The 20,893-nt window shown below is 29.9% G+C and overlaps 3 protein-coding genes across 6 annotated transcripts; 2 read left to right on the forward strand and 1 right to left on the reverse strand.

The window, feature by feature from the left end:
• Window positions 1-421: 421 nt before the first annotated feature.
• On the forward strand, window positions 422-3,792 carry LOC130451688 (thyrostimulin beta-5 subunit). The gene is made up of 3 exons (XM_056790867.1): window positions 422-2,230; window positions 2,651-2,890; window positions 3,306-3,792. Exons 2-3 carry the CDS (start codon window positions 2,660-2,662, stop codon window positions 3,546-3,548), a joined length of 474 nt encoding a protein of 157 aa, XP_056646845.1. The 5' UTR covers window positions 422-2,230; window positions 2,651-2,659; the 3' UTR covers window positions 3,549-3,792.
• Window positions 3,793-5,386: 1,594 nt separating this feature from the next.
• Window positions 5,387-7,988, reverse strand: LOC130451436 (thyrostimulin alpha-2 subunit). 3 transcript variants are annotated; one of them, XM_056790451.1, is made up of 4 exons: window positions 7,414-7,510; window positions 7,085-7,365; window positions 6,030-6,139; window positions 5,387-5,794 (listed from the first exon to the last, which is right to left on the reverse strand). In XM_056790451.1, exons 3-4 carry the CDS (start codon window positions 6,136-6,138, stop codon window positions 5,535-5,537), a joined length of 369 nt encoding a protein of 122 aa, XP_056646429.1. In that variant the 5' UTR covers window position 6,139; window positions 7,085-7,365; window positions 7,414-7,510; the 3' UTR covers window positions 5,387-5,534. The 3 variants fall into 3 exon arrangements, with proteins under 3 accessions (XP_056646429.1, XP_056646428.1, XP_056646427.1); XM_056790450.1 differs by lacking the exon at window positions 7,414-7,510 and adding an exon at window positions 7,958-7,988 and having other exon boundaries at window positions 5,413-5,794; XM_056790449.1 differs by lacking the exon at window positions 7,414-7,510 and adding an exon at window positions 7,675-7,907 and having other exon boundaries at window positions 5,413-5,794.
• Window positions 7,989-8,805: 817 nt separating this feature from the next.
• Window positions 8,806-19,453, forward strand: LOC130451437 (tumor protein p63-regulated gene 1 protein-like). 2 transcript variants are annotated; one of them, XM_056790453.1, is made up of 6 exons: window positions 8,812-9,151; window positions 12,091-12,337; window positions 12,725-12,901; window positions 15,052-15,162; window positions 16,964-17,097; window positions 17,412-19,453. In XM_056790453.1, the coding sequence occupies exons 1-6, from the start codon at window positions 8,947-8,949 to the stop codon at window positions 17,612-17,614; spliced, it is 1,077 nt and encodes a 358-aa protein (XP_056646431.1). In that variant the 5' UTR covers window positions 8,812-8,946; the 3' UTR covers window positions 17,615-19,453. The 2 variants fall into 2 exon arrangements, with proteins under 2 accessions (XP_056646430.1, XP_056646431.1); XM_056790452.1 differs by lacking the exon at window positions 15,052-15,162 and having other exon boundaries at window positions 8,806-9,151.
• Window positions 19,454-20,893: the final 1,440 nt, after the last annotated feature.

Below are 20,893 nucleotides of genomic sequence, written 5' to 3' on the forward strand. Positions count from 1 at the left end.
ATCACAAAATATTTTTTTCTGATATCTGTAATAAACAAATTGCGAAAATACACTTTATTGATAATCAATAAAAAAGTAATAAGATTGGAATCGGACATATTTTCTCCATTAGTTTCTGCCATAATAACATTAATGTTTTTTTTTTCAATAATTTTATTTGTCCTCTATCATTTCAGTAAATTGAAAATAAATTTAAGAAACATAATTTTCCTGTACCCTTGAATCAAAATCCATAGACATATAAATTATCTATTCGATCTTGACATTTTGCTTATGTCTAATAGGTTCTTCCAAACCTACTAAAAATTAGACTATATCCCTCATGACAAATATACGGCGCCAGTCTGAATATTCAATTAATTCAGCTTTATCGCCTCATTTTCATGAAAACGTTTTTAAAAAAGACGATGAAAAGGCTATTGTAATTTTTACATATTCATACTTTCTAAAATGCTGTCATATTTAGATAACATTTGCATATCGTTCAAAAATCAACTTCTAGAAATTAAACTCTGTAGTCTTTATCATAACTTATAATAGTTTCATATAGACTACTACGCTTAAAAAATATAACAAAATATTTTTTAGTCGCTCCAACTACTACGGTTTTTAGGAACAGAAGACACAGTAGGACATAGGAGTAGTTTTTTATTGTGTGGAACGTGGCAAGGAAACACCAAAGTGGACTAACTTCAATATATTTTCCGAGCTTTCGAATACTTATATATTCATCATTCATCTGGGAAATAATTAATTGAGATTTCCGGTGATTTTGATATTATTAAAGCTTTTAAACTCATGGAATTCAATATTCAATTTGACTTTGATGGAAATATTTCTATCAAAGTATTAGCAAATAATTTTTGAAAAATGAACAATCGTGCCAAATCCACGCTTTTACAGTTCTTTCGATTATAGAGCATTGATGCACATTCTCGGACGATTTCCATCTTATCAAAATTTTCTACATCTTGAGAATCGAGTAATGATGCAAAAACTTCTTGCATTTTTTCATTTTTTATCAGTAACTCTAAGGGTTTTTTCTTGCAGTGTAATCTGATCCTGTAATAGTTCGGGAGGTAGCGTTGCAAATTCAAAAGTCATAGTAAACCGGCTGATATTAACATCGATAGTTGACCCTATATGACTAATAAATGAACCGACCCTCAACTGCTCAAGTAACGGTGGGTGCGGGTGTGGGAGGCTGCGAAAACAACAATCAGCTGATTGTGTAGCGGTCAACAAGATTAAAAATTTTGGAGTATTGCTGTGAGGCTGTTTGCTTTCAAATACATATTTTGCGATACATTCCGGCCTTGCTTGAACCCATAACACGACCTTCGAGCTACCTAAGCCTTTTCCACTAAAATTTCAAAGCAGCATCTGCCTGTCCGTGTGGATCTTTGTCGTACGCAATCCGTTTCGGTTCTCCTCGTCGAACGAACGGGCTCAAATCCAAATATGTCGACGATTCAACCGTCTTTTGTATTCTGTGGCAAAAAAAGAACAATTGTTGCTTTTTTCTGAAAAAACTTTTCAACGATATAAACTTCGTAATGACCATTTCATACGAAACAATAACAGATTTTCTGTTAGGTCGATGACTTGCTGCCACCGAAAATATAAACACCGACGTGTCATCGAGTCAATCCACTGAGGAAACATGTGGAGCTGGAAACGAAGAAGCAACGAAGCCAGATATACCTGGAGCTGAGGAGTTTGTTTCGGAAAACGTTATTGAAAAAAAACAATGCTTCTTTTTAAGTTTTATAAAATCAGTTTTTATCGAATGCGCGAAATGTGAAAGAACAGACACATATCTGCGGACATCGAACCGTACAGTTTATAAAAAAAAGATTATTAGAAGCATTCCCAAAAAAAATTGCCGTGGTGTCTATGAACTCGAAAAAGGTTGTTAAATTATTTTTAAGTGATATTTTTCATGGGATTTCTCTGTGCAATTTGATGAAATAATTTTGTAATTAAATTTTCTATTAAAAACAAAAATAAATCAAGAAAGTTGTTCGTTCATGTACAACAATTGCGCAATCGACGAAACAATGCTCCGCCCACCGTTCATAGACGCTATAATGAGCGATGCAACTTTCAACATTCGCAAACTCCCGGCTACCTCTGCTTACTTACATGATACAGCCAACAGTTGTAAATAATTCACTTCATAAACTCCGCAACCAGTGAGAACTTCAATAGAATCGACTTCAAACAACAGGTAGATGTTAATATTATATATTTGGAGTATTCGTATTTTGTATAAAGAAACTCTATTCTTATTAATAGAGGTAGGACAAATTTGAGAAAGCTGAAACTTTTTAAAAATGTATGAAATCGTTGATAATGATTTATTATTCAGTGATAGTAACAAGAAAATACTTTTTACATCACATTTTACATCTTAATTGAAAAATATAATAAAAAGCATTTCTCAGAGAAAAATCAAAATTTTTTAATACGTTATTGAATCAAACACTTCAATCAGTTAATACATATATAATAATGTGTGTGTTAATTTAATGTAATACCTTGTCAAAATTTTTTGTTATAATTCAATAAATGTCTATAAACATGAATGTTTAAAACCACGTTTTCCTAATTATATGTATTGTGTGCTAATACGTTATTCTTGTTACAGATTTGAAATATGTTGAGTTTTTTAGTGCTGTTAGTTATAACTTATAGTTGCGCAAGAGCAGTAATTATAAACGCCGCTATAGAACCCAAATCTACTTCCGAAGATGATGATGATGCTTTAACTTTAAAATGTAACAAAAAACAATACACATACATGGTGACCCAGTCAGACGAAAATGGCAAGCAGTGTTGGGATAAAATTTCTGTTAGCGCTTGCTGGGGTCGCTGTGATTCTAATGAGGTGAGTGAGTGAAAGATATATTTCAGTAGTATCATATACATGTATACATTCGTCCTTCTCAGTTTATATCCCCCCAGACTTCCCACGAATCTTCTAAACGTCTGTCTTATTCTTACTGAACACACTGTTTAGACAACCACTACACCAACACTCACAATTATACTGTCTGAAGCGTAAGTTATTGACTTCAGAGACTGAAGGTTCACTCTCTGAAGACGATAACTTGTGGTAGTATAAACAGTGTGTTTAGTATGAATATCACCAACGGCTCCTTTCCATCCTTTTACTATCTCTTAAAATTTGTCTATACCACCTTAGCTTACTGAAACTTCAAACAAAACGGAATTTTTTTGTAGTTTAAGTGACAAAACCCAGAGTATATCAAATGTATGTTTCACAAATCTCTTTGTTTTAGATTTCCGATTGGCGGTTTCCTTTCAAGAAATCCAACCACCCCGTGTGTGTGCACCACGGCCGTACAAAGATGTTCGTATCATTAAGATTTTGTGATGAAGGTGTCAAAGAAGGCACCAATTATTATGAATATTTAGATGCTACTGATTGCAAATGTCAAGTTTGTTCATCAACCGATACAAGTTGTGAGGGATTAAGATACCGACCTCCAAGATCACAAATCGATAGCTTAGGATTTGCATAAGAAAAATTTTCGCCGATATCGAGTATACTTTGAAAATATTTATCAGGAAATATATTAATTGAAATAAACGGTTACTATTTCTAATTTTAAAAAAAATGATCATGTTTAAAAAAGTAAGCATGTTATAAATTATTTTGACTTGGTATTAAATATCTAAATCTTATCTTTTTCAATGATTATATGATAAAATCAACTTTGAATATCTATTCGTAATTTATTATTTATGTAAAATTAACTTGGTGAGTATGTTATATTTAGTAAATCAATAAAAAATTATTTATTTAAACGATGTTGTTTATATTTTTATCCACTAACCTTATCCTTATAATCTAGAGTTACGTTCCGAAATTTTATCTTGAAAAATCGAGCAAAAAACTTTTCACCATAATTTTATTATGAACCTTTACAATCTCTCTCTCTCTCTCTCTCTAGCCTAAGAAGTAATTGTCCAAGTTGTTTAGAACCACGGTGACAGCTTCTTTCACTTCCTCTACGCCACCATGAGGTGTGACTTTATCTTGAGAAATTCAAAAATGTTACAGGGCGCAATATTGGGACTAAAGTATGGGCGCGACAGAAAGTTAAGTCGATTGACAATCTTTTCAAAAACCAGAGTAATAAATCTATTATATAATGGTTGCAAATGAAGAGTTTCCAGAAGTGGATTAAACAAGCATGAATTTGAATTGAATAGGTCCGCATCTCATTACCGTTTAAGTTTTACAATCTACACAAATGTTGACAACTAAATCTTTCTCTGAAATAAAATAAAATAAAACCAAATTTACAAACAAAACACTTTACGAACAATTTACATTTCTACCCATTGCTGACTTTGTCTATACGAGTCACGGAGTTGCACAGAGCGAAGTATATCAAATCCTTGCATATTTTTTTGTTCATGGGTGAAAATTTTGGCTTTCGCATGCTCGTGGAACTTATTTCAGATGGATTCTATTTTAATATTTAACTCATAAGACCGACACACCGATATTTGGGCGACGATCGGGTGTGATCAGCGTGCGCAAACGGTCGTCATACCACCTTTTGTTAAGCCAAATGAAATTTGCGAGAAATTTCCGATATGCTTAAGTAAGATTTCACTAAAAACTGAATTATAACAAATTGCTTCAAATGTAAGTCACTTATTTCCACGACAATAAAAAATATGCTATTGATTCCATGCTCGAACTTAAACTGAAAGAGGGTCAGATGTGGAGGAAGTGAAGCAGTGTTATATATTCCAAAGTTATGACTAATTTCCTCTTCACCTCGTCTACTGGAAACTAGATAAATCAAATCACTTTTTGGGTCGTCAAAAGCAAATAAAAAATAATTTGTTTTGGAAATTATTTCTGTAAAATGCATTGACATCGGGCGTTTGCATGCATATTGTGCAAAATGAGATGTGTACAAATAGCACTTTAAAAGATATTAAGTATTAAATAAACAAGACGGCTTCATCAAGAGGTACAAGAAAACTCATCATTATTTTTCACTACATTGCCTCATATTCGTCTTCTTTCAAACTGATGGAAGACTAGATACTCTAACACGGAATAAGAATTTAAACCAAACCAATTTCTTCAATGTCTCTAAAACTCTAATGTTCATAAATATTAATGATGCTAATTTTAATGCTATTGAATCTATTTAGGCTCCATTCTTTTATAAATGTGTTTGTCTAGCGCAACTTTTTCTCGGCGTAAGACTTTTGCTTAATTTTTTGCTTTTAGTTTTTTGTCTTTTTAGTCTTACTGTTTGTCTTACACTGACATACTCCTTAATTAGCTGTTATTTTATAATTATTTTTAGAAACCATATCAAATTTCCTTCAGTGGAAATGAAGCATTTATTAGGAAACAACATTTAATGAACATGAAATATACAATTAGTCAGTCAGTACAATATATTTACAATAATGCGTATTATATAATTATCTCATTTAATAATGGAGTAGTTAATTATAAATACCAATTGCGAAATCTAATCTTTCTTACAATGATAACAAGAGCAAGTGACAGCCGATTTGAAAGTAACCGTCCTTATTCCATCAACGCACAAAACTCTGGCTGACACATTTTCTGTTTCCATTATATTGCAACATTGGCCCATTGATGTGATTGGTTGAGTAGGTGTAGTCTTCTGTAGAGAAGGAATAGCCCAACTTTCGCAAAATCCTCGGCAGGCATTAGTCGTCATATGAAATTCCACGCAGTTTGGTATACTAATTTTCCTAGTATGACCTTAAACAAACGAATACAAACTATATTCAAAATGAACGAAAAACCTTGGAAATGCAGAAAAATAAGCCTGAATCAACATTGCTAAGAATGAAATAAACAATAACTATCAAAGTATTTTTTCAAAAAGGAGGAAATGACAATCTGTTTGTGAATTTCTGGTTAAATAATTTAAAAAAGTCGTAATGTGAATTAATTTGTGAACTATTTTTTTGAAATATTCTCTGATCATACTCACCAACTTTGTGACAACCCGGAGCTTGCCAAATTTCTTTACCTAATACCGGATCTAGAACAAAATCACTAGATGAAGAAACAACAACAAACAAAAACCATGCTGCTATCATTCTGCAAAAAATAAAATATTCTCAATTTACTAAAGTACAAAGAAAAATTGATTTATTATTATAAATGTTACACTCATTATTACAGTATGTACTTTCCAAAAAAAGAAATACTATATTAATTCTTAAACAAACAAAAAAAGAAATAGAAATAGAATAGTTCCGATAAGTCAGCGGATAACGCCTGTTATTTCTTCATCCGTTTACTCATCAGTACAATTTGGAGTCATACTAGTTCAACGTCGGATTCATGATCTGATAATGAAACAATATGAAAAAGATTCATTCTAAAAGGATAGAAGATAAGCAACATTGTAAAGTAAAACCACATAACAGTACAAATAAACAACACACTGGTTGAAAACTCGAGTAAAATATGTCCATCATGAGAACTAGAGACATGAGTGGATTTTTTCCCATCAACGCTTTGTACCTATGTACTCTGTTCTGCTCCGCTGCAATCCAACTTAGATCAGTTTTGTGAACAAATGTACCCCAAAAATTTACCTATTCTAGATGTACATACTAGATAGGGTCGCAATAATTACATCTGTACAAAAATGGTTGCAAAAGGAAGCAAATTTATTACTAATATTGATTCAAAACAAAGTTATTTAGAAAATGATTTGGAAACTCAATTCAAACCCACCAATACAGTTTAGAAAAAAAAATAATTTTCTTGTATGTTCAAACAATCGTATAAACTACTAAAATTCAGTAAAAAAAGTTAAAAACATAACAAATTTCTTTACTTTTTGACGGTTACATTAAAATTATTGTGTACCTATATATTGAGAATGTTTTTAATTTACTCTAATAATCAAAAAACAGGTCGTAGGCCCAGAGGCGAATAAGTATAGTTTGTTTGGTACATCCAAAAATCGAGTTCAAAATATGGACTTTAAACGTATTGTATAAATTATTATCGCGTATTAAAATAATTACTCACCTGGCCGAGAGTTTCTTTACTGTAACTCAAACTACAACTGAACTTCGAATGAGGGTAAGAACAACACTTAAAATACTTTCCATGTTTTTTTTCCGAGCATATTCCCCCACTTTCAGTACATGTAACACCCCCGAAGTATTGTTTAATGTAGATTGTTTTCGAGGAATGTTTTTTCCATTAATAGCTTAATTTGAGATTAAATGATGCATACATTTTTTGATTTAATTGTCATTGTCTCCTTCTATCTATTTTTGTTTCATTAATGGATGATTTGTGTATCCCTGAAAGAATAAAAATGTAAATTTGACATTAAAACAATTTGAACCTACTTCAATTCAAACGTAAATAAACAATTTAGAACTAAGTGAGTTTAAGGAGTGTTTGAATAGAAATTTTGCTAGAAAACTCATTTACTTCTTCTCTGATAACCAAGCGGCCTTGAAAGCCCTGAAGACTATTGAGTACACGTCCAAGCTATGGTGGGAGTGTAAGCAAACTCTATAAGAACCAAATACCAGAAACAAAGTAATCCTCATGGGGCTACAAGGCCACCAAATAATACAAAGCAATGATGAAGCAGACTGCCTTACCAAAAAGCGGCATACCGCATATTTCATAGCCCTACTGTAGAGAAGTCACATCAACAACGAACAGAAGGAGTCTTAGTAAAAACAACTTTTCCATATGCTCAGAAACGACATTAAAACTGTTACGAACTCGAACACGACATAGACCGTGAAGCCGGTTCTCCTCGATTATTTTAATTGAATCGAAAATTTGGCGGAATCCTTTGACAACATTTTTTATAAATTATTTATAGAATGGTATGGCCGTTTTTATAGAATAAATTTATAGGCATTTTTCTTTGCTTACATTCCAGAATGGAATTATCGAGAAATCCATTTTGTATAAAAAGGCACATCAGCGAGATGGCGAGAAGTCAGTATATAACCTGATTTCATCCCGAACACATAGGGATAGACAAGTAAACGGTATGTATAACTAAATTAATATGTTAAGAATGAGATGAGCGTTTGATAATAAGTCTTATGTGTCTTGGGAAAGTCTAGGTATTTTGGAAGTAAAACAATAAGACGGAGAGTCGTGCACAAAATATCTTTTTAGGTAAATGTGCAGAGTGGGTGGAAAACCAGGCCCGAGAACAAAGCTATAATTTTGCAACACCTTAAAAACGCCTATTGACTCTTGTAAAGTCCCTCTATTGGGACAAGACAACAACAGTCTCAATTCCAGCGCTATTTAATCAACTTTTTTACTTGAAGAAGTTATGGCTATTGCCCCCTCAACGTCAAGTTTGAAACAACAGAAGTTATCACTGTAGTTGAATATATCAACTCTTATTCTATCTATGGGTTTCTACTCGCTTCTACTCGCAATTTAAAAACATTTTGTTTTATTTGTAATTGAAACCATTTCTTTATCTGTAAAAGTTTTGTGTATATACAGTATCGATTGTTATTATCCCCTCTATGAACCTTGAAATTTTGAATCTGTAATCAAAAGAAAAATAATTGGTCTATTAATCTTATTACATATTGAATTTATGCTTTAAATATAAAGTAGAATGTTATTTGAAGTTTAATAATCGAAATATTTTAATTGGATAATAGTTTATACAAACATTACTCCACATAATTTTTTTCGGAGGCGTCTTTATAGTCACAACCAAATTGATTTTCAGTAATATGTGCGCTGCCTGTTACAAACAGCTGTTTTAGAGACAGTTTTGTCGGAGGCATTTGTTGAATGAACAATAAATAAACAACACGTTTAGAAATTTAGTGTACCTTGCCAAAGTTAAAATTCCAATAAAAATTCTGAAATATTGTACTGTTGAGAATATGATTGAAATGGCATTAGAAGAAGATTTACCCGAAGAATTTAAAGGATGCAGCCTCCGAATTCATCCTGACAGAAGTGATCCGCCCAAATCACCTAATCCTGATGTTGATAGAATTGATAATGTATCCGATATAAACAATCAGAGTCAAAATTATCATTGGAGAAACACTTTCATGGCTCCTTTATCATCAATTCCCAATAAAAGTTAGTATTTATTGTCTATATTTTTAATTACACACTGTTTTTGTTCTTATGATAAGATATAATTATTCACTGATATTTATTCACATTTGTGTAGTTATTTATCCAGTATGGAAAATGTGATCCCCTCAATTATTCGGAGTGCTCATGTCTATACATACAGGGTTCTTCTGTCCAGCATTATATGATATTTGTATGTACTAAACTACCTTTATATTTTTGATAATTTATTTTGTTGCTAAAATATCTATGTATAGATTGATTATTTTTTTCTTATTAAATGAATTCTCCACGACTAATAAAAATCAAACAATAAATATGAAAATCAATGCAAATAAATCTTTTTTAACCTGATCAGCATTATTGAACTATATTTTGTTGATTCTAGAAAAAAAGTTCCATTTAAACTCCAAAAATCAATCTATACTGCAGTATACCTCATAAAAACAAACATGTTCTAAAAAAACATGCTTTTGCTTTAGTTTTAGTTATTAAAAACATGAACTAATTTAGTATTAGAAAGATTTGGAAAATGAAACTAAAAACACTAAACACTAGCATTAGCACTTCTGGCTATTAGTTTATTTTTAGCTTGGTATAGGACAAGAATCAATCACAGAGTACTTGTTGATGTAATTATGTTCCAACATTTATCCTTGCAACTTTCTATTGAAATTAAGCAAATCAATTAGAAATAATTACGATATAAGAGGATAATTACATGTTTAGTATTAAATATTGTAAATAGTATCAAATACAATTTCACAAGTTGTTTTCTAAAGTATGTCCTTCAATATACTACAATATACCAAATTTTCAATTACTCATAAAATACTAATCTGTAAGCAAAAATATTGTTAATTGTTAACCCACTTAATGAACACAATGGAACATGTTGGAAATGGAAAATGTCCATCAACATAATTTTCAATGATTATTTCTCAGTCTTCACTATACCTTCCAATGAGGGGTAATCAAGCTAAATATTCAACTGATTTTGTTACAGTAGTTTCATAACTTCATTGCATATTTTTTTTAAACTGCTTGGATGAAACTTTATATAAATGCGATTTCTAGTAATTTCTATGTCGTTTACCACATGAAACCTTTCTTTCGTTTATGAAATTACTTAGAATCAGTTGCTAAAATATATCCCTGTAGATGGCATGGATTGTGATTTTAATACTTAGTAGTATATGTAGTGTTTTAAGAAGTAGATGTTTGTTAAAAATTGAAAATATACTTACATGGCTAACAGTCTAAAAAATTACTCATTCAATTCATATAAAAACTTTCATAATTACATACATGATAATTTAATAGCAGACTTTCCATAATAAGTGTTTTTAAAATATTTGATTTAGGTTCAACCAATGTATAAACACATACCTTATTCTGGTGTATTAAATAATAGTTTTAGTATATTCAAAATTACAACTAATTGAACTTTGTTAAAAATAAATAAAAAACAAACAAAATACATATTTTTGTCCAAACTGCATATACAATACATAAATTGGCACAATTCACAAGATATTTTCAAATTTGTGCTCATTGCTTCAATACTATAAGTAATAAAATTTTGTCATTAAAAATTCATTGAGTTTTGTTAAAAAGATATTGAATATGAAATGTTTGGTTTTAGAACGTGTTGTATGTTACATGATTGTTTCTTGGTAAAGCCAAATTAACAGGAATAGATTTGTATTATATACTGTATTACTTCTACTGTAGATGGACTGATTGAATCAGTTACATGGAAGCAACATAAAGCATCATTGTGAAAACTATTAACTGTTTTAGAATGTATTCTATAAACAGTCTGAGTCGAATTTGACAATTGAGTATTTAGTTTTTCTTTTTTGCACTGGAATACTGGGGTCACAATTATCATCACATATTCTATATGATACGGCGTTATTTTCAATATTTCTCAACGAATCTAACATAATATTTGTTTTCATAATTTCCTATATACGCGATATGGAAACTGATAAAAAAGGCAATCAAATCAAATTAATACTGCTATGCGAACTGTGCATAAACAATTCACAGAAGGTGCTGAACCATTGTTTGCTAATAAATCTATGTAACATTATCTATGAATTATAAATATTTCTTTTACAAGACTATTTTAAATTTTATAATTTGATTGAGATTATTCAACAATAATTTTTTATTACATATTTGAATGGTTCCAATACTCATATTTTCTAACAAAATGTTACTAATAGCAAAGTTCTAATATACACTGAAGAACAAAATCAAGTGATGTTGTATTCCAATACCACTATTTTATATTTAAGTAAGTTTCTGTTGTCTTTGAAATAATAGTATATTGTCAACAACATGTTCTATAATTGAATCATTTTTTATAATATCAATTGATATCCTAAAATCCAAGAAACAATTTTCAACTTTTTAATAATGCTTTATTCGAAATAAAAATGAAAAACCAATAAAAATAATAAGAATAGAATATAGAGGGTTTTGTGCAATGGATTAGAGGAAAGAAGTTTATAAAATAAAGGATATTCGGTAACATCAAAATAAATATAAACATTGAAAATAACTGAAGTAAAATTGGGAAACTTATAGATTTTATATTGTTGGATAGCACTACTCAATTTAGTTTTTCATAGGGCTTTGAACACATGTGCACTTCATATATGTAATTCCTAATCTACTTTATCAGTCCAGAAGGTAAGCTCTAAAGAAAAGTATTGGGAAATATTCGATATCATGTATCATGCCTCAATTGGAATGTGAATCATATAGATATAATTAAATTGAATGACTAAACGCTAATCATTCGTTCATGTTTGTATTTAGAATAAAAGAACTAATTTTCAAAAACAACTGGTTCACTAACAACTCTGTTTGACTCATGGTAACTCATATCTACTTATGAATCAATCATTTTATAATATTTGTATCTCTAGTAACAGAAACCATATGGAGCTCAAAAGGAAGCAAAGATGAAACTCCTCCGCCGACGGCTACTTCTACTACAGCACCTCAGAGCTCCAGCAACGAAAAATGCATCCAACCATCCATTGTCATTAAAGAAGACCCTAACAACTTTTTTACGTTCCGAGATGGTGTTATTGAAAGAGCTGTAAAAGAATGTACAGCTCATTTGCTAGATGAGACTGAAGGACCAGTATATGCTTCATTTTTGCTCACCCAGTAAGTATTTAATATTATTTTTCATATTATATTATATTTTTTTTGTCTAGTAGAACTTGTTAGAATCTATAGTTAATTATGTATGAATTTCCTTCACTGTTATTTATCCTGGGTTAATTTATTCTAGTGTTTCAAAAATTATTCCCTCCATTTATTAATTTTGGTTTTCTCTCTTTTTATTTTTCTAATATTCTGCAATCTCAACCTGAAATTAGACCAAGCTTTTGTGATGAGGTCTAACAAAAACAAACCATATCCTAAACAGAACTAACATGCAATTATAGTATACTAAGAAAGTTAAGATCAAGGTGCTTAGGTCATATCTTGAGAGTACATCCAAATTAAAAATTGCGGTATATATAATATATAACAAACAATCATTTTCAGAATTAATCATTGGGACACTGACAAAGAACGCTTATTGATGATGACTGCCAAAAACCTAATTTTAGTTAAATATGATTTTATTGCTCTAAGAAGGCTAGGATGTCGTAAAATAATGTTCAGTGACATAGAAGGAATAGTTGTTGGAAATCTAGTCTATCCTAGTGGCTCCCTGATACCGTAAGTATTTATATATAGCTGTTGAAAAAGTTGTTCATATTATGTCTGATAAGATATAGTTTAACCTTCAGATTATATTTTTAGTGAGTGTTCCCCTGTTATAAATACTAGTCCCTTGAAGTAACTTGTTCTTGAACTGACTTGAATGTTTACCAGCTGTATGCAAACATTAAATGTATAAGAAATAAATAAAGCGTTATCAGCTAAGTAGATTATAATTCATCTACTGTATTTATTTAGTTTATATAGGAATACCTAATAGATTCATTGAATTGATAAAGAAGTTTTACAATTTTCGTTAGTATGTACATGGACATTCTTTACAATCAAGACTAGAGTATAATGGAAATTATCTTGGAAACAAATACTTGCTGGCGACACCGGCGAGTGAGGTTCTTGAAGCACCTACTAAAATTTGTTGTTGAATATATGAGTCATGTAAAAGTGCAATTGAAATAAAATATTTAACATGCAGCGATATTTTGTATTGCCGTTTTGTTCACATAAAAAGAGGACGTAAATTTCCAAAAGACAAAACTCTCTTAAAGTAGTGGTTAATAACGATTCACAAAGACAACTATACTCTTTTATGCTTTGCTTGAAAAACCAGCTACTGAAAATGAAACATAATTATTCAGGTATTGTCAAATATTCACATAAGTAATTTATTTATTGCATTAACACATATTTAAGCCTCCAAACTAACAGTAACATTTGACATAACCTTTCAGAGACAAATTCAAACGAGATAACTCTTATCGCATAAATTATTTAGCTCAATAAATACTACTTGTGCTAAGTTGCTAGTGTTTTCAGTGTATAGATACACTAGAAAGCCAGAATCAGATGATGCAAGCGGTTTCTGTGTACAGCAGCAGTTAGTATAATCCCAAATAACCGGGCATGTATTCCTGCTGTTTCAGTGCATGCAGATATGTGCTCTGGTGTTTCGACCATTTCACCACAAAACCTGTATTCACCAATGTTTTTCATCTGTATCCTTTCAAGGTGTTCATTTAAGTGAGAGTGTCCAGTCGGAAACCCAGTGAGAATGGGCAGGTGGTTCTTGTTTATGTCAAAGTTTTTGTTAGACATTTCGAGGCAATAGTTTTCCAAATTTTTTGCGAGATTATTTGCTTTTTCGTTTTCCTGTATGCCTCTGTATGATGGCACCCAGATTATGAGAACATTATTCTCTTTGCCTAGTTCACTTAGTGTTTTTGGCTACAACGTTTGCCTTGCAGGTTCTAGGATGAGTTCCTATTAATTCGGAATATTTTATTCTTGACCTATATACGCCTATCCACGTTCTTATTGTGGTTATGGAGGTACTAATACTTTCTAACTTTCTGGGGGTCAGTAAATATTTTATGGATGCGACTATGTTTGCTAAGCTATAAATGGAATTGTCAAATATAGATATTATCGATGGAAGAAGAGTTTAAATTGAACAAAGATGTAACTGAAAAATTGATGTTATGTACATTCGCATAGGAAATAAAATCACTATCAACAGATTTCGCTACTATAATCAACAGTATTATTTCAACTTCTAAATTGAATCAATTGGGCTAGTTATGGAAGCATTTATAATATGTGTTTGTTCAATGGTTTATATTATAAGGGTTGTTTTCAGTTGTGCTGTGACTAGTATTTAGTGGCAAAAACCTTTGTAATACAAATTTTTTATTTAGTAAACAAAAATAGATACCAATGAGGAATAGAAATTAGTAATTGCAAAAATCAGCACATTACTCTATACTAGTCAACGTCTAAATGGATTTCTCCACAATTTTTCAAAATATTGTAAGTTATAGATTATTTTTATCATTATTACAAATATGTGACATTAAAATTTTATTTATTTTCATCTACTTTTCAATTTATAGCACATTTATATTTTTTCTTCATGTTTTCATAGCATTGTACTATTCTGTTATAACAATATTCCAAAATTTATAAAAACCATAATAGCCAAGTGTGCTACAAATATAGTATAGGGTTGCTTCTAAATTTATTTAAAAATCGAGAATTCAATTTTTTCTGTACAATGAATTATATCAAACAAAACGACAAAGATCAGTTCAAGAATTGCTTCAAATATCCATACCATGTAGAATAACCTTTTTTGTGTTTACATTTTTATGAAGAAAAATTAATGGATTTGCTGATGGAATATCCAGCTTATTGGAAAATTGTTTATTCAAACGAATGCCTAAAAACGACAATCAGGCTGACATAGAAAACCTTAATCAAACTAGGTATATTTATGTTGAATAAGGAATTTTATTTCACCGCATCTTTATTTTTGCTGATTTTTCTATCACTATTGCAGTTTTGTATGTTTTCTGCAATTTTCTGACGACGTTACACTGTGAATTCATGCTTGAAATACTTGAAAATGGAAATATTTTTAGTTTCAAATAATTAATTCTATCGATATTATCATTCTGTTTAAAATATATTGCTTAGATAGATAGAGTTATATGGTAAAATGGTATATCAATGTTGAACTACCCTGTATTATATAAATAAGTATTAGTCACAAATTTAGAGTAGTTTGTATGGGATTAAATATGAGAAGATGCCGGAACATAACGTATTGTGTGAAAAATCGCATTTTTTCTGATCTGCCTAATGTCAGACAATCATTAATTGTCATCAAAAATGACACAGTCAAGGAATGTTTCTCTTTTTTGGATTGAATTTTTCTGTCTAGTAGTAGGTATTGAAAAATAAATAATCAAATAATACACAAGTAATATTAATTTATCAAAATTTGTATTTTGTTGAAAAATATGTAGATCAATCGAGAATTGTAAAAAATTTAATACATACATTGAATTTCTCTGTACTATTACCACAAATTTTTAATTGATTTTATAAATTGCCAATTAATAAAAAATATATCATGTTCAACTTTTTCCGAAAATTTACAAAACTGCGTTTTAACTATAATGTTATGAATGTTTTTATGTGACATTTGAATCTCAAAAACATGCATGTTATTAATTTTCTGAGTGTCGTTGCCTTTTGTATGTATTTTTATTTCTCAAATTACTCAAAAGAATTGTGAATCTCACTTTTCTATTAATATACAATACCCATATACATTGCCAGAAATTTTTTGTAATATGTCTACTACCACTCAATATTTATAAAAATTAGAAACACTTACATTGTATACTGTAAGTTTAATGAATGACTATTGTATATTAATTAACATCAGTTGCAAATTGTATGACGATGTTTCAATATCAGTTGATGTACAGCATAAATATTCTTCACATAACAAGTAATGATGCCTTAAATCACCAATAACATCTACATTTTCCACTGAATTTCTAATTTTAATATTAGAAGTGAAATAATGATAATAATATACAGTGTGTCCACTCAATGTTTCGTATTATTATTTAGAAGAAATAAACTCTCTCAAAGAATATAAATTTTATGGTACATGTAGATGATATGAAAATGAAAATAAGACTAAATCTTAGAATGCTGTAACAAGAAATCTGCCATGTGAAAAACAGTAAATAGTAAAGAAAAAACTATAAAACGCGAAGAAACAGCAAGACATCAGCCTTGAAATATAGGAAAGTTAACGGTTACAAAAGTAGTGAATATGCATCATTCAAAAGCTTTCCAATATTATTTGAAAAAGCTTCTTTGCATCAAGCTTTGTGCAACGTTAAATTACTAAAATGTTTATCATTAAAAAAGCAGAACAAATATCGTTACAATAATACAAAACCAAAACCGCAGTCCACTCAGAAAACATATCTTGTAGCTGTAATTTCTTTTCACATAAGAAAGTTTCTCATGTTTTATTTGAGTATCTAAAAAAATATGTTTAAAAATAAATTTTGTATCATTTATAAAGGTATTTATGCATTATCTGCCATATTTCAATACTTGGATCAGCATAAAGTTTGTTTTTGCTGTTGCTTAATATTCACACGTAGTTCCTTTAAATAATTTTTTCAGTTTGTAAATTTTATATTTCATGTAAAATGTGTAATTTAAGTTCTAGTGCTCTAATGATTCTTGATTTTTCAGAGACCGTAATATGAAAGGTATTAGATTGCTGTTGAAACAAGATAAGCCAGATAGTTTTGCTTCAAAATGGAATCCATTTAATAGTGAAGTACATTTCCTGACATTTACCTATCATCCTCTCTATTATCACAAAGGTTTGTATATAAAGAAAAATATTTCTGAAAAGTGTTAACTAATTAAAAAACCATATCTAATGATTACCAAAATTGTAAAGGCCACTTGACATGGAAGACGATAAATCAGCTGATCTGACTAATAGTTAATTGGTTATTAAAAGAAAATAACCAGATTTTTTACTAGAAGTCCATTTGTTACAATTGCAGGAATCAATCAGCCGAGCGTCACCTGCGCATACTTGTCAAGACCATATAGTTCTTCACATTTGTTTTGTTTTAATTAATTATATTGAACATTTCATTTTCTCCTAAATGAGATTCTTTGGTTTCAGATTGTGCCGATGAAAGACTTCGCAACGTATACAATTTAGATTTATTCATCGAAAATATATGCCTTTCTGTACAGAAATGGAAAGAAAACATCGTCATTCTGCAGCATAATATACTGTTAGAAAACTACGTGGGCCTAGGATCTGTTATCCATAACAGACATTCTTTGGGTTTTTTTAAAGTCAGAGGAAAATTTAGTTTCTAAAAACAAACGAATCTATACAGGGTTGAGCAATAATACATTTTTTTGGAAATTAAAACTTACTGAAAATTTGTGGGATTTTTTAAATAGAATTATACAGTTTATCGCATAATTAATAACATCATGAAATGTCTATTTTTGAATATATATCTTATCTATGTCTATAAATGTAAGCTTTTAGAAAATAATTTGTACCATTCGATTTTTCTATAATATTCTACTAACTAATCGAATATTTCAATGAAAGGTTAGTTATAAAATGTACCCTAACATATAGTTGACCTCTTTTTTATTTACAATCAACTAAGTTGTAGTGAAATTGTACCTGTCGCCATACTTTTGAGAAGGTAATCGTATTGTATTATGAAGGACAATTATCTTTAACAAGAAAAAAGAGCAATTGCTCAATATTATTTACCAGAAGCATTTAAATTGGATTTTTGCGGAACCATTGATGAAACAGTGTTTACCTTTGGCGTCGGAAAGTGTGTGAATATAGTAAACAGTATTGTTCAGTATTAAAAGAACAAAAATACGTTTTTGTACTAATTATCACTTCAGATAAACTAGAAATTTTCGTTCACACCTTTTCAGAATTAAAAATGTTAACATCATACTATTAAGTTGTTTTTTATTTCAATTTTTTTGTAATTCTTATTGCTAATATCTTATAAACAAGTTGGTCCAGAATTATGTACATAATTTTTATAAGTGATATGTTAAATACGCTTTATGCAAACTTCTAAAATCGAATAATAAATGAGGTACACAATTTAGAGAGGTGAGTGACAACCTTAATTTTTCAATTATCTGCCATACAATTTTGATTTTGGTATTCATATTTTGCAAATGATTATCCATATGAATAGTTTAGTTTTGCTTTGGAGTCGGGGATTCTTACGCTACATTTTTGATTATGGTAAATTACATTCGAATTTTAATAAATAGAAAACAGTAAAAACTATCTAATTCTTACAAGAGGAATTTTTTGTACAACGTCACATTTTTGTCTACCACACAAAACTAAACTGTATTCATTGGGATGGAGAAATTAGTTATTCTTGACTCATTATCACTAAATAGTATTTTTTGGGATATAGAAATAAAATAAAATTGTATATAGCTATAAATATGAAGATAAACCCACAAAAGTTAATCCAGTGAGTTTCAAGATTGGAATTGTATCAACCCGCCCTGTAATTTAAGGTAATCTCGATGTGATATGTATTATTTTATAGTCAATTAATCAATGCTTGTGTAAAAATAGCAAAATATTTTTGGAGAATCTCATTGATTTCAACGGCAAATTCCTATATATTTAAACTCAATTCTAAACATTTCAGACCAATGATGATATATCAAGAAACTTTTTTTCTACATATCAAAGTGGATTAATTACACATATATATGCCGCAGGTATTGTTAGGGCCGTGACATTTTAATCTCCTTAGTGATATTACAATTAAACAATAGATTGTCAATTCTCACAATTTAATGACTTCTTTTCTTTTTCTTCTCTAGCTTATATTTTTTCTGTTTTTTTTTTTGTTTTATTTTCCTTTTTTTTTTCTCAATTCTGTTCTTCTTGTGAGCTAGGCATGTTAAAAAAAGACAATCACAACAAAGGTTACAACTCGCTCAGGGACAACGGCCGAGCATTTCACACATTAAGGTTGTTGCCTCGGTTAGGAAAATTAGGACCAGGGTCTTGGATAGATTCTCTTATGACTTATTTTCATATTTAGTTTTAAATATGTATTATAATTATTATTTTTGTTTATATCTCAATTTTGATAAATTTCATGATTAGCTTTATAATGTTGTAGTTTTCTCTGTTTAAAATGTTGGATAATGTAATTGGTGTAGGTATTTTTAATTCAGTTGGCTTGTTATATAAATCAAAATTGGGGGTTCGATTAATGGGGCATCCAAAAAAAAAATGTGGTTTAGGTCTTCAGTTGTCCACAGATACAGTATGGATCAGTAGCACTTCCTATTCTAAATAAATGTTTTTTGTTGTGGGAGTTCTACTATTTCTGGATTTGATATCTGTGGTGGCATGAAACTACACTGAGATGGAGTTTATTTTTTTGTACCATGCCATATTACTCACTCTTACCATGACGAATAATATTAGCTATAATGCATATTTTCATATAAATAACAAAAAGCACCAAAACAAACCGAAATAACAGCACTTCACTATAGTGTCCGCGTCATATTACGATGACACTAAAACGATCTTAAATTGTAAGAAAATCGAGTCGATTGTGACATTGTACCGTTTAATTATATTATCACTACTGAAATTGTCATGTCATCACGGCTTGGAGAAATTATACCTGTAGCATATATATATATATATATATATATATATATATATATATATATATATATATATATATATTAAGGTATCTTACTTTATTGCACATATTAAACATGGATATATATGTATGATGAAAGATGTAATGCACTTTTGTATTATTTTTTTTTTGTTATTTCTATTTATAAATGTATTTGTTTCGACCTAAAGTAAATATATCTATGTTAACTTCTATATATAATTTTTTACTAAATCGTAAATAAAATGATTTTCCTATTCTTTCACCATTTACAATTACTTCTAGCAATGGCTGTTTTTAACTTGTTCATTATTAATATGGAAATTGGTTTTTTATTCATTGATATAGAATTTCTTATATGTTTTCTAATGAGTCTCTAGTTCTCGTTGTTTTCCTTTATGGTGTATTCCACTAAGTTTTCACGGCGGCTGAAATACTGTTGTGCATTCCACAAAGTGAATATGATTGTTGTGGTTGCGGCAAGCTCGATTGCGTAGGCCAAAGGTACTACTGCGCGTGCTTAAAAATGTACCTCAACTATTTTTTGTTTTAGCTTTATCCAGCCTTTTTAAACATCTGTTCACAAGTACTCTACATGTACCAAACTTAGTATGTTGTTCTCGTAGTGCATCTAGGAAATGTTCAAACTCATTATCATTTTTGGTGTGTTTGCAGTGTTTCAGTATTTTCATTTACAGCATCATAATTTAAACTTATTTCATTTAAATCTGGATTATTTGAGCAGCTGATGAACTTACTTTCAATAAGAGGTGCATAAAAATCCCTTTCCTAGGCGTTATATCCTAATGCCAAAACTGCCATCGAGTATAAATCATTAGCCTCAGTTGCAATAGGATCAGTATAAAAAGAAAACACAGCAACCTCAACTAGAGGTAAAGCCATGTCGGAAAAAACTATTCGTTCACCTTGTATGACTACC

This window comes from Diorhabda sublineata, chromosome X (genome assembly GCF_026230105.1).
Source record: "Diorhabda sublineata isolate icDioSubl1.1 chromosome X, icDioSubl1.1, whole genome shotgun sequence".
In the NCBI taxonomy this organism is placed as follows: Eukaryota; Metazoa; Arthropoda; class Insecta; order Coleoptera; family Chrysomelidae; genus Diorhabda; species Diorhabda sublineata.

Bases quoted from the DNA above. Each gene is read 5' to 3' on its own strand.
- LOC130451688 (XM_056790867.1), top strand. From the start codon at position 2,660: ATGTTGAGTTTTTTAGTGCTGTTAGTTATAACTTATAGTTGCGCAAGA. The intron at 2,891-3,305 runs GTGAGTGAGTGA...TCTTTGTTTTAG, and splicing joins GTCGCTGTGATTCTAATGAG to ATTTCCGATTGGCGGTTTCC.
- LOC130451436 (XM_056790451.1), bottom strand. From the start codon at position 6,138: ATGATAGCAGCATGGTTTTTGTTTGTTGTTGTTTCTTCATCTAGTGAT. The intron at 5,795-6,029 runs GTGAGTATGATC...CGTTTGTTTAAG, and splicing joins TCCGGGTTGTCACAAAGTTG to GTCATACTAGGAAAATTAGT.
- LOC130451437 (XM_056790453.1), top strand. From the start codon at position 8,947: ATGATTGAAATGGCATTAGAAGAAGATTTACCCGAAGAATTTAAAGGA. The intron at 9,152-12,090 runs GTTAGTATTTAT...TTGTATCTCTAG, and splicing joins ATCATCAATTCCCAATAAAA to TAACAGAAACCATATGGAGC. The intron at 15,163-16,963 runs GTATATTTATGT...TTGATTTTTCAG, and splicing joins GAAAACCTTAATCAAACTAG to AGACCGTAATATGAAAGGTA.